The sequence below is a fragment of the Xenopus tropicalis genome, chromosome 5 (genome assembly GCF_000004195.4).
Source record: "Xenopus tropicalis strain Nigerian chromosome 5, UCB_Xtro_10.0, whole genome shotgun sequence".
Classification (NCBI taxonomy): Eukaryota; Metazoa; Chordata; class Amphibia; order Anura; family Pipidae; genus Xenopus; species Xenopus tropicalis.
Window position 1 is genome coordinate 130,591,355 of NC_030681.2, and position 11,964 is coordinate 130,603,318.

At 40.7% G+C, this 11,964-nt stretch overlaps 1 protein-coding gene across 1 annotated transcript in view; it reads left to right on the top strand.

Annotated features, from left to right (window-relative positions):
* ephb1 (EPH receptor B1) overlaps positions 1 to 11,559 on the top strand; it is a 134,916-nt gene extending 123,357 nt beyond the window's left edge. The window contains exons 10-16 of the mRNA XM_002935075.4: positions 527 to 649; positions 1,134 to 1,381; positions 3,999 to 4,214; positions 5,618 to 5,767; positions 8,511 to 8,704; positions 9,035 to 9,190; positions 9,850 to 11,559. Coding sequence (XP_002935121.2) covers positions 527 to 649; positions 1,134 to 1,381; positions 3,999 to 4,214; positions 5,618 to 5,767; positions 8,511 to 8,704; positions 9,035 to 9,190; positions 9,850 to 9,958 — 1,196 coding nt within the window. The 3' untranslated portion in view covers positions 9,959 to 11,559. The remainder of the gene's footprint in view (positions 1 to 526; positions 650 to 1,133; positions 1,382 to 3,998; positions 4,215 to 5,617; positions 5,768 to 8,510; positions 8,705 to 9,034; positions 9,191 to 9,849) is intronic.
* The last annotated feature ends 405 nt before the right edge of the window (positions 11,560 to 11,964 follow it).

Here is an 11,964-nt window from a genome sequence, read left to right on the forward strand (position 1 = left end):
TTCTGTAAAGAGAGATGCAAGATAGAATTAAGGCGTTGGGTGCGGAATGAGAGGGTGTTGAGTAGTCTGAAAGACGAAGAGGGGAACAGAGCGATTAATGGTACGATAGGGAAGTGGAAGGTAAGATATACCTGTGGGTGGGTAGGGTGCCACCTGGGATCTGGTAACAGAGCAATATCAATTTGTTACATTGTCCCTTGCCAGGTAATATTCCCAATATACTCTACTGATTGCCAATCTCAGCAAGGCTGTGCAGATATACCTTGTTTATAAGTAGGAGCTCTTAGAGAATTAGCGTATCCATGCTTGCCTGGTTAAGGGCATTTTCCATAAACAGCAATAGTGAAAGGACTTTTGTTATTACCACTAGGGGCACTGTTATCACTGCAGGCTATAAGGAATGCCGCTAGCAAGGGAAACAAAGCAGTGGCTCCCACTTATAAATGCAGGAATGGAATATCCCATATGAATGTCAGTACTGATGCAATTATGCTCACCTATCCTGCTTTGCTTTTGCTCTTTTCAGGCTCCCCAGGAATGAAAATTTATATTGATCCCTTCACTTATGAAGACCCAAATGAAGCAGTAAGAGAGTTTGCCAAGGAAATCGATGTCTCTTTTGTGAAGATCGAGGAAGTGATTGGAGCCGGTGGGTCTGCTGAAAAGTTGCATCTTCTGCCAGGGCTGCCCCTACCTGAACCATCATACATCCATTTCTTCTGCTTGTGTCTTTAGTTCCTTGCAGCCAACTTCAATGGCACCCCCTACAATACATACACATAATGTGACTTTATAACATACAGACATAAATATGATGGATACTAACATACACATGTATAGATGACAGCTCTCCAACCTGTCCATCTTTAGTTCCCAGTATCCCACAGATACCCAAAGGCTTGGGAGAGTTCAGTAATATCAGCAATGCTCATTTTAGACAACCTGACTTGCATTGTTATTAAACATGGTATTTGGTATCCTTTCTCTCCAATCCTTTAAGTGCATTATTTTTTATGTTATTTATATAGGTTGAAACCTGTTCCAGCTTACAGTACAATTATATGCATTGGTTCTTTGACCATTGTCTTACTAAATACAAATAGGAGCTTAATGAATCTCATCTCCACTAACAGGAGAATTCGGGGAAGTCTACAAAGGGCGCCTGAAGCTCCCTAGCAAGAGGGAAATCTATGTGGCTATCAAAACCCTCAAGGCTGGATACTCAGAAAAGCAGCGAAGAGACTTCCTGAGCGAAGCAAGCATTATGGGCCAGTTTGATCACCCCAATATCATTCGCCTGGAAGGTGTGGTGACCAAAAGCAGGCCTGTTATGATTATCACTGAGTTCATGGAAAATGGAGCCCTGGATTCTTTTCTACGGGTAAGGCTCACCAGAACTATAAAGTATGTACAGTGCTCTATAGTATAATGGAAACCCCCATAGACTCACCAGGCTAGAGAGCAAAGCTGGGTATTTTAGATACTCATCCTGTCATCTGTGATGGATTAACACCTCATTTGCTTCACTTAAATGTCACACATCAGCTCTTCCTGCTAATCGTGCTTCCACCCTGATAAAGCCAATGGTGCAATGTATTTTCATTATAGTCTGTCAGATTAACCAAGTGTTGTAGCTATTATTACTCCTACCACGTGTGTTGCACACCTGTCTATTCTGTACGTACTATAAAAGCATAAGTACAAGTCGCCTACGCTTGCCAAGTGTGAGTTGATCTAGTTGGTGTCTGTATAGTAACAAGCTGGAGCTTGACTTGATATTACTGTTATTATCATTGCAGCAAAAGAAAGCTGTGACCTAACACTTACAAACTGCTACAGACATGGCTGCCACGTGGAGGGTAGTGTAACTGTAGCTTAATAGATAATATGAACAGGGTTGCGTCTAGAAATTTCAGCTAGAAGGGCTGCAATAATTGCATTTAATATATATGCATTCAGTGTCCGATAAGTGCATCCCAGGGACAAGTATTAGGGCAACAGCACACTGGGATGTTACGGCCACCACTGTAATTAAGCCAAGGATAGTGGTGGTTAATATGACCCACATGCCTGAGCTTAGTGGGCAATAATGTCCAAGTAACCCTGCTTGTTCCCTGAATCAAAATATGTGGTAAACCTCTTGGCTTTGATCTTCACCCAAATTAGATATGGGTAAGAGGTGCTAGGGTGCCCTAGACATTAATGCCATATCCCTATGTAACTGGGCAGGTGGTGCAGGTTTCTATAGACCCCCCTACAACCCATGCAAGTCTATACCTTTATCGCCAAGCCAAGCTCTCATAAACATCTTATTATTTAAGTTTATCTCTTAAAATCAGTGCAGCTAAGTCCTATTATGTTTCATGGAAAGCAGGCAAATACTAGGAACAGATGATCAGTGGCAATAATTGGCAGGTACTTATGGGGAAACACAGCAGCAAACTCGTAGAATATTAAAATGCTGTATGGCACCTGTCAGTTCTGATAGCATTTTACCTAAGGCTTAGTTTCCAGCACCGCCACTGGTTATGGAATGTTCTATTTACACACTGGCCAGCTTGATATTTTTTATTATGGGTTTTTTTATTTATGCCAAAAAGCAAGGAATAGTGACCCATCTCCGCACAATGGGGGAACTCAATGTGAACATGAATTGCATAAACTGATTAAAGGGTAACTTTTTGTTTGCTTTGTACCGTACTGTTAGATCTTTAAGGGGAAACTAACACATTAAGGGTCATTGTTTCTTTGTCTGAAATTCTCTGACAGTGTCAGTCAGCTATAGGGATGACAACAGGCCAATAAAAATAACCCTGTATACCAAGGTTATTAATAAGGAAAATACATATATGTAACAGCCTGGCTTTTATCATGGGAAACTGATAATATTAGTGCCAAATCAGGGTCACAAATGACCCCAGTGCATGGCTTTACTTGCTACCTACTGACGCTAGTATTGCTGTACACGCAGACATAATAATCTTGATAAGGAACATTATTTTTCCGTATGACAATGCAGTGTGATTGTGAAGATAAAGCACTAACAACATGCAAGCTGCATATGACCTAAAAATCTAATTTCAGCCTGTGGATAAAAATAGGGACATTAATTGGTGCCACAGTTTCTGCAGAAAGTAGGTTATGGGATCCAATCCTCCGAGGCCTCTTATGTCTGAGCAGAATTACAAGACAAAGAAAAGCAAGGCCAGTTCTGGGAGAGCGGAATTCAGGTCCCTAAGCTGAAATAGAAGCGAGGAATAGGCCACTCTTACTCCTGTGTCCCCTGGCTACTTTAATATATAGGAGGCCATATTCTAGGCTCATTTATCTTGTTTATCCTTAGTTCAGTGATGTGAAACTCCTTTATTGATTGGTACCATTTTATAACATCCACTGCCTGGAGGGCAACAGATATGAGGTTTTGTATGATGTGCACTCAGGGACTAAGTTACAGCTTTTTAGACTGTTTGGGCTCAAGCTCCCTTTTTTGAGACACTATGAAAACAATGTCTGCTAATTGTCCTTCTATCCAGAACAGCAAATTAGTATAGCCCTAAAATCTCACTCATAGTGTGGGCTACCATCTACTGATTTTAGCCCCATAGATGGAATAGCTGATGGGCCACAAGATAAAAAACAGCTTGACCAGTGACTGGTTTCTTTGTGTGTATAGGGGCATTATCCAACCTAGAAATGTCTTGCCAAAGTTCCCTGACATTTCTGTGGGCCAGATGGTTGGATCAGTGCAATTCCCCCATTGTCTGCCTGTGTGCCCAGCTTAGTTTTCTGAAGGCTCTAGCACCAATGTTCAATGATCTTTGGAAACAATATGCAACAAGCTATGCAACTAATTAGTCTGTAGCTAATGGTGGATTGCACAGTCTGAGAATTCCCAGCCAAGAGAATACTTGCAATTTAAGAAGTGCACCAAAACACCAAGACCAAATAATTCTAGTGATAGAATGATGGCTTACTTTCCCTTTTTCCTTCATATTCAGCAAAACGATGGGCAGTTTACAGTCATTCAGCTGGTGGGAATGCTTAGAGGCATTGCAGCTGGCATGAAGTACCTTTCTGAAATGAACTATGTGCACCGAGACCTGGCGGCAAGAAATATCTTGGTGAATAGCAACTTGGTCTGCAAGGTGTCGGATTTTGGCCTATCCCGGTATCTGCAGGATGACACTTCAGATCCCACATACACCAGTTCCCTGGTAAGTGTCCTTGTGCTTGCTCTTAGGGCATATTGTGTCTGTATGGACCCTATTTAACAGCTCATGAAAGCTACTTGGGTCTCCAAGTGTTCCACCACTATGATGATCTTCATGAATTTGATTGTAATAACTGTTTTGAACCCAAGGTGAATTGTATGTAATTATGTATACCATAAATAGTATGGGTACATTTTAGGAGAGAACTGCATTTTAGTAAGGATAACACTAGGTATTAATTGATGAGACCATGAGAGAGACAGATTGCACCAATGGAAGCCATTTGTCTTTGAACACCTTGTCGCTGGTATTTATTCTTTAGTGTTCCAACCCCCTATTTGTTTTTTTCCCCTCTTGCCACCGTTAATCCCACCTACAACCTATCCATAATGCATAGCATGTTTCCTGGAAATGATGGCCAGAGGGAAAGACTTATTGCTTCAGTTAGCCAGTCTCTAGGAGCCATTCATCACCCACTAGATAAGACAAATGTCCCGAATAGGGTATCTTTATAGGAAAGGTTTAAATGCATTGCCACAATGCTGGCTTTATTCATTTCTCGGAATAATCACTAATATTCATAAAAAGCAGGTTGCAGCATTTTCCCACATCTAGGAACCAGTACTAACCAATTAGATATTGAATGTCAGCATTTATTCTAGAGTATTTTGCTCCTATTTCTAGATCAACCCCTATATCATGGCCCAGGCATCTCAGTGGGAAAATGAATTGTTTAAACAATGAGCAAACCTACCTACACTTTATTTTATATATAGCATACAGAGAAATCCTTGCAAACCTTGAAGCCGTTTTGTTACCATTTGTGTACAAAAAGGTTCTTTAGTGTTCTTACAACTCAACATTGGGCCTTTTGCAGCCATAATCCCCAGAATACCACCAGGACAATAGCTTTAAAATACTCTCATCTTTTACTTAGTAAATCTACGTCTGTGTTTGTGTGGTGCAAAAATGGTTCCCTTTGTATAAACGTCTGTGTCACATTCCAAAGTCCTCCATTGAAAGAGGAGATTTCTACTGACTCAGAACTAAAGGGTTTATAACAGTTGTAAGATTTCTCTATCAGAAAAAGCTCTGCATTAGCGTTTGTGAAGGTTGTTCAACCTAAAACCCAGGGACCCACATCTGAAATGAAATGGAGTGCAATCAATAAAGTCTTATAACTAGACTGCCTTGTATTTGAAAGCTGTAAATGTCAGCTTAACATGCAATGATCTAGGAGACTCATATCAGGTAGGGTTCACTGTAATAATTTTGAGAATGTTTAGATGATCCATGAAATCTTAGCTCAAGAGGCCCTACTTTGTGTTCTTCATGACTTCATGTTCATATGGACCATCCTTCTGTCCTGCCAATACAATTTATTTGTTTTGGGATTGCTTTTGCAGGGTGGTAAAATCCCAGTCAGATGGACAGCTCCAGAAGCCATTGCTTATCGGAAATTCACTTCAGCTAGTGATGTATGGAGTTACGGTATTGTCATGTGGGAAGTCATGTCGTATGGGGAACGGCCATATTGGGACATGTCGAACCAGGATGTAAGTAATGTACAGGAAAATGCAAAGTCTTAAATGCAAAGTCATAATCCAGTGATATTTTATATTTCATTGTGTAGATTTTTACCCTCATCAAGTTATACCTGACTTACAACCAGTCAATATAGGGTCTTTATATAGTAGCACACACTGAAAAGTATCTAAAACTCTGTTTCCAGCTGGTAGTTCCCACCTAGCAGCGCTTTTCCATGCCAAAACCTTGCGTCATTGCCTCTGAACCTCTCTGTACACAGAGTGACTTGTTTGCAGTCTCTTCTAAAACAAATGCACTTTTAGCTTCAGCATTGCTTCTCACACAAAGGCATCTGCCAGCACTGGACACATCAGCTTTTCAGCCATAAGTGTTTGCTTGCTTGCAGTGTAAACATGGCCCCTCATTGCGTACTTGTATTTGCTGGCTGTGAACAGAGGATTTTTCATTAGTTTACTGGACATATATACACACGACATTGTTCTTATGCAGTTACACAATAATCCTTGTTAGTCTCTTACAAAAGGACACATAGGTGCCAGCGTCTGAGAATATGTTCCAGGGACTCTCAGGCACTAGGCCTAAGCACCTTGCAGGAGTTGAGTTAAAAGGTTTTATATATATATATATTATATATCCAAAAAAGACCAGCAACACCGAGTTATATTCCAAAAACAATCAATTGTGTATTAAAAACGCATGAACAGTCAACGTTACGTTTCGGTCCCCATCGGGACCTTTCTCAAGGTAACGTTGGCTGTTCATGCGATTTTAATACACAATTGATTGTTTTTGGAATATAACTCGGTGTTGCTGGTCTTTTTTGGATATTTTAATCATTTACCTTGCACCCGTGCTAAGAGCTGAAGCAGAGTGCCACCCTGGGTTCTCTATATATATATATAATATAAAAATATACTTCATGCCTATGACACTCATGGTGCATCAGTTCCATAATGCTGTTGATGAGACACATATCCTATTGGCAGATCATATTCTAGTTTTTTAATATGAAACTCTTATGGCCAATCTCCTCAGTTCTTCATTATATTACTGGGATGCTCAAAACCCATGTCTTCCATTAGCCACTGGTAATATTGGTGCCCTTGGTTAGCAAAATCAGTGACTGTCCCTGTCTGTAAATTTCAGATATGGGTTCCTTGATCTAGAAACCTATAATCCAGAAAGCTCAGGAAAGTAAAGGGAGGTCATTCTCCTTAGTGTCCTATTTAAACAAATCACTCTTCATTTTCAGTTGATTGATGGTAACTAAGCTATCATAAATCCATATTGATGGCAAAATAAAATATACATGCTACCCCCCCTCTCTTCCTAACTACAAATGATACTCCGTGGGGCCCTGGGGAGTCACCCTTTTATGAAACCCCTTCCCCTTAAAGGTCACTGTGCTACAGTCCATGGGGCGAGAGGGAACTATGGGACTTCTGCACAGTTCTATTCAAATAGCACAGAATCAAAACCACAAAGGAAGGAAAGGGAGGGCTGACTGATGGGCAAGCACTGAAACTGCTGCTGTGTCAGATGGATCAGGCTGAAAAAGAAGAAAAGAATCCACATAAAGCAAGAAAATTGGAAAGTGCAGCCAGTGCGCCGGGAAGTAATTGGACTTGAAGAAGCTTTGAACATGTGTCAGCCTGGTGGAGATGCTCCGCTCTTACAGTAATGCAGTGAGCGGTGGATATAATGAAGGGGAGAGCAGAACAATGCTCTCAACAGTGAGCGGCTTTGATTAACCTGCCGCAGCCCAGGATCTATGGCTGCCCTTACTCTGTGAGCCTCTAATCATGCGGGAGGGGGGGAAGGTGGGAAATGGCCACTCGAGGCAGTAATTAAACCAAACCTAGTGTAGTAGTGAGGTGCTTAAAGTGCTGGATAACCTGAACATACACAGCAGGACAGGATCATGCGGGCTGTGATTAGACAATACCTTGAATTGACTGCAATTACATGTACCCTGTAAATGAGAACAGGCACCTCTTGCTGTAGTGCCTATCACAGAGTCTCGCTGCCTGCACTTTAGCATGGGCTTGATCAGGACTGGCGGTCTTCTGTTATGTCAGCTGTTGGAGGGGGATGCTGGGATTTGTAGTTTTGCAAAGAGCTAATTGTTTCCTGCCATTTTTGTACATAAACAGTGTGTTATTTAGCAAGTGTACCGAGCAGTGCAAGTTTTCTGGATATCCTCACAGCGGCACAGGCTGACTGGTTGGTAGCACAGGTTCACGCTTCAGTTATCATTCCACTGTTTATACCTTTGTACAGTTATCCACTGGGGAACAGACTTGTAAACCAATATGCTTGCTTCTTAACCTTTAGCCCTAAGTTTGCTGTTCAGATGTGGGACTTCTCCAGCACAGGTTGCATTATGGTAACTGTGTTAGACTAAAAAGAATATTACTCGCGATGGCAGAGTTTTGGGGGTGATTGAAGGCCGACCCTTTAATTAAAAAAGTTTGATTTAAACTTTTATTATTAAGGTCTGGCAAGTGTGTCAGGGGTTAACCAATAATTTCTGTTCATTATATTTAGTATTTAGGGAAGGTGGGGTTTAGAACCATTGGTCAGCACACTGGTACCATAAGGGGCACTGAGGCCTCAATTTATATGCATATAAAACACTTTGCTGTATTGTTGTTATAGGCCCCACTCTTCCATTTCAACACAAATAAACTCTTAATGGCTAAAATCTCCTTACCCGTTAGATTCTTACGGAATGTTTATTAAAATCCACAGGTTATAAATGCCATTGAGCAAGATTATCGCCTTCCTCCACCCATGGACTGTCCAGCTGCCCTTCATCAGCTTATGCTGGACTGCTGGCAGAAAGATCGCAACAGCCGTCCGCGCTTTGGGGAGATTGTCAACACCTTAGACAAGATGATCCGGAACCCTGCCAGTCTGAAGACAGTGGCTACTATCCCCGCTGTGTGAGTCTGCATTCTTGTTGCTGTGAAAAAAAGCAATGTCTTAGCTATATCTTTGTCCACTCAAAGGGTTGGGTGAAGAGGAAGAAACATTGATATGAATGAGACTAATATAAACAAGATTTTTTGGGAAGCATTTTTAATGATATCAGGTTAATTTGCTTTAGATACATTAAAGTGCTTAAGCCTCTGCTCGAGGGCTCACAGCAATGCAGGAAGGCTACATAGATAAAAGTCATAATGGGCATGCATTGACATTGCAGGTAGCTCCAGCAGTAATGCTTGCCTAAGAGACTGGCTTCTTATATATTGGTTATGTCTATTACATTCCAGGCCTTCCCAGCCGCTGCTCGACCACTCCATCCCAGACATTACAGCCTTTACCTCAGTAGATGACTGGTTGAGTGCTATCAAGATGGGACAATACAGAGACATCTTCCTGAGCTCCGGTTTCACCTCCCTGCAGCTTGTCGCTCAGATGACCTCAGAGTATGTATTTCTACATGAGAAAAGTAAAATATTATTGCTTGTAATAGGCCCAATAGTGATTTTTATATAGTCTAATATAGTATATATGCATGTGTTTTACTTTTACATCATGGTTTGGAGTTTCCTCTCATAGCTCCCCATAATGTGACTGGTAACCTGTCCTGCTGTTTAAGCCTGCTTTCCCCTCAAACTGGGTTACTACCCACTCTACTGTTTTTGTAGACCAGAGGGATCATTCATAAGTGCACCCACATATTGATTCAAGTTAAGTCCAAACACACTCCTGCATTTCCATATCGTTGCCAATTCATCCTGCCTCTTCTAAGAAATGGTTTGCATCTGTGCCTATCAAAACTCTGGAGCTGCTGCCACCCCTGGACATGGCGGTAGCTCCAGGGTACCCACAGCAGGTTGTGTCAACAGTGAATAGAATGCAAACTCCTTTTTAAATGTGTGCTCTGGAAGGAACAACACCCCCACTCTAAAAATTGTTTGATGCAACTTGCTCCCAAGTTACATCAATTTAGCGTCCTAAAGTGTAGTGAACATTAGCAAAGGTGACTTTGTTCATAAAGGTACTGTGTAAATGAAATGTGTATGATATACAGGACCCCAACACTATTTCTATAACTCATGGCTTGTTTTTGTCTCTTTTCTAGGGATCTCCTCAGGATAGGGATAACGTTAGCGGGGCACCAGAAAAAAATCCTGAACTCTATTCAATCCATGAGGGTCCAAATAAGCCAGTCTCCAACCTCTATAGCATGAGACTTTGGGGACATTGAGGGTCAGGGACTACACGAGGGTGGGTAGGGGAAATGTAGAGGTCAAGAGGAGGAATGGATTATGCAGTGGGGAAACAGAACTTTGCAATTCAGGTGACAACATTTTATCAAGCATGGAACTCCCATAAAAAGCATAAGGCACTCACAGTGAGTGTCTCTTGCAGGGCCGGGAAGTTGCATTGTTTCAGTTGTGGTGTCCTTAGAAGAAAATCACTTTTTTTGGAAAAGTTGTGGGAAATTACTGGAAAAGTCTAAGCATTATAGCTGGAGGCACTGTCGGGAAATAAAGGTGCTTACTTTGACCATACTACCAGTTGCAAAGGGATTATGGACCTCATGTTCCGTCAGCTTCATCTGTTGCGTGGATGCCCTGTGTCCCCTCATTTCCGACACAACTGCTGCTTCAGGGAAAGAGGCCGTCTGCACACTTCCATCTACTCTTTTATTTCTTTTGTCTTCATATTGAAGATGAAGTTGTATGGAAGAACGAACATTTTTTTTTCTTCTTCTTTTGCTTGCATTTTTTGGCAAAACAAGGAAAATATATGAAAAAATAAACATTAAAAAAAAGATCAGGAAGAAAACCTGATGATGTGTCTACCTTTGTGTCCTATATGTTAAAAAATAAAAAATAAATGAGCTGCAAATTCAGTGTTTGTATATAAAGGGAAAGGCATTGGTACCTCTAATGGATCAGAGATGACCCTGTTGTGTTTTCTTCCTTATGGAGCTATACTGGATCATTAACTTTGTCTTGGAAACTCAATACAGAAAAAAAAGCTGGCACTAGGGATAACAGGGACAACTGCCATGGCTGGTACATGTGGATTATGGAGCGAAATATATGGCATAAACATCACTGGGCTTGGTTTGGTTCATTTTATGGTCATCTTCATGGATTTTAGTTCTGAATTTGGCCGCGCCTTCTTATGGATTAAAAGGTAAGATCTGGACTTTGTACAGTTCTAGTTACACCTTGAAAACACGTCTACCTTACTGAGTAACAAATTAAGAAGACATTAAAGCCTGAACAGTAGGTTCAAAATGGCATCAGCTCATAAATCACAAGAGATGGAAAATTGTTACCTACACTTTAGAGCTGTCACTAATTTCTTGTGTTAATAATGAGACACATTGTGCATCCTAGAGATAAATGCAGTTATGGCTGAAAAAATCACGCCGTAGAAATGTAGATAGTAGAGCCTTAATGTTACCAAAGGTACACAATAAAAGAAGGTCTGGTAGCTTTCATATGACATGATCAGCTGTTTCTCCAAAGGAAGAAGTAATAGATCATGACGGCCATAAATAAAAAAAAAAATTTAAAGAAATGATCAGTGAAACCAAAAAATAAATTTGATCTGAGCTATTTATCTCTGTCCTGTGAATGTACAAATATTTTATTTAAGTTCTGGTCTTTATAGCACAATGTTCATTATCAGCCATCTTTCATGTAAACAAAGCCACACTCTGGTCTGTTGTGTTCAGTGGAGCCTTAGGCAATTAATGTGAATGTTATTCCGCCAAAATAGCTACTAAAAATCCTACATGTATTTTCAAATAAAAATATCTTGTTGTTTCGTACTGGTGATGATAAATGAGCCCCATTATGTTTTGAGCGAACAGCTGTTGATCAAGAAACATCATGAGGGGAGGAAACGTGCAGGTAGAAGGTCAAGAGGTTTAGGCCCTGATAGAGTGATATTTGAGACAAGTTTCTTACTTTATCTCATTGCCAAAATGGAATTAACAGTGAATTTTCTGTACAGTGACTGGTGGGGTAAATTTGAATACTACTGTATTAGTTCTGCACATCATTCATTTGAGCAGTGCCAAAAAATGCTTTAGACCTATTGAACTGTGTCCCACTCTGTATGAAAATATGCAGATTTGTCTATCTATACACATATACATTTTCCTTCTATAATGCACTATATAAAGAAATGCTGTATTTGTTCGGGTGCCTTGAGTACAATGACGCTCATTCCT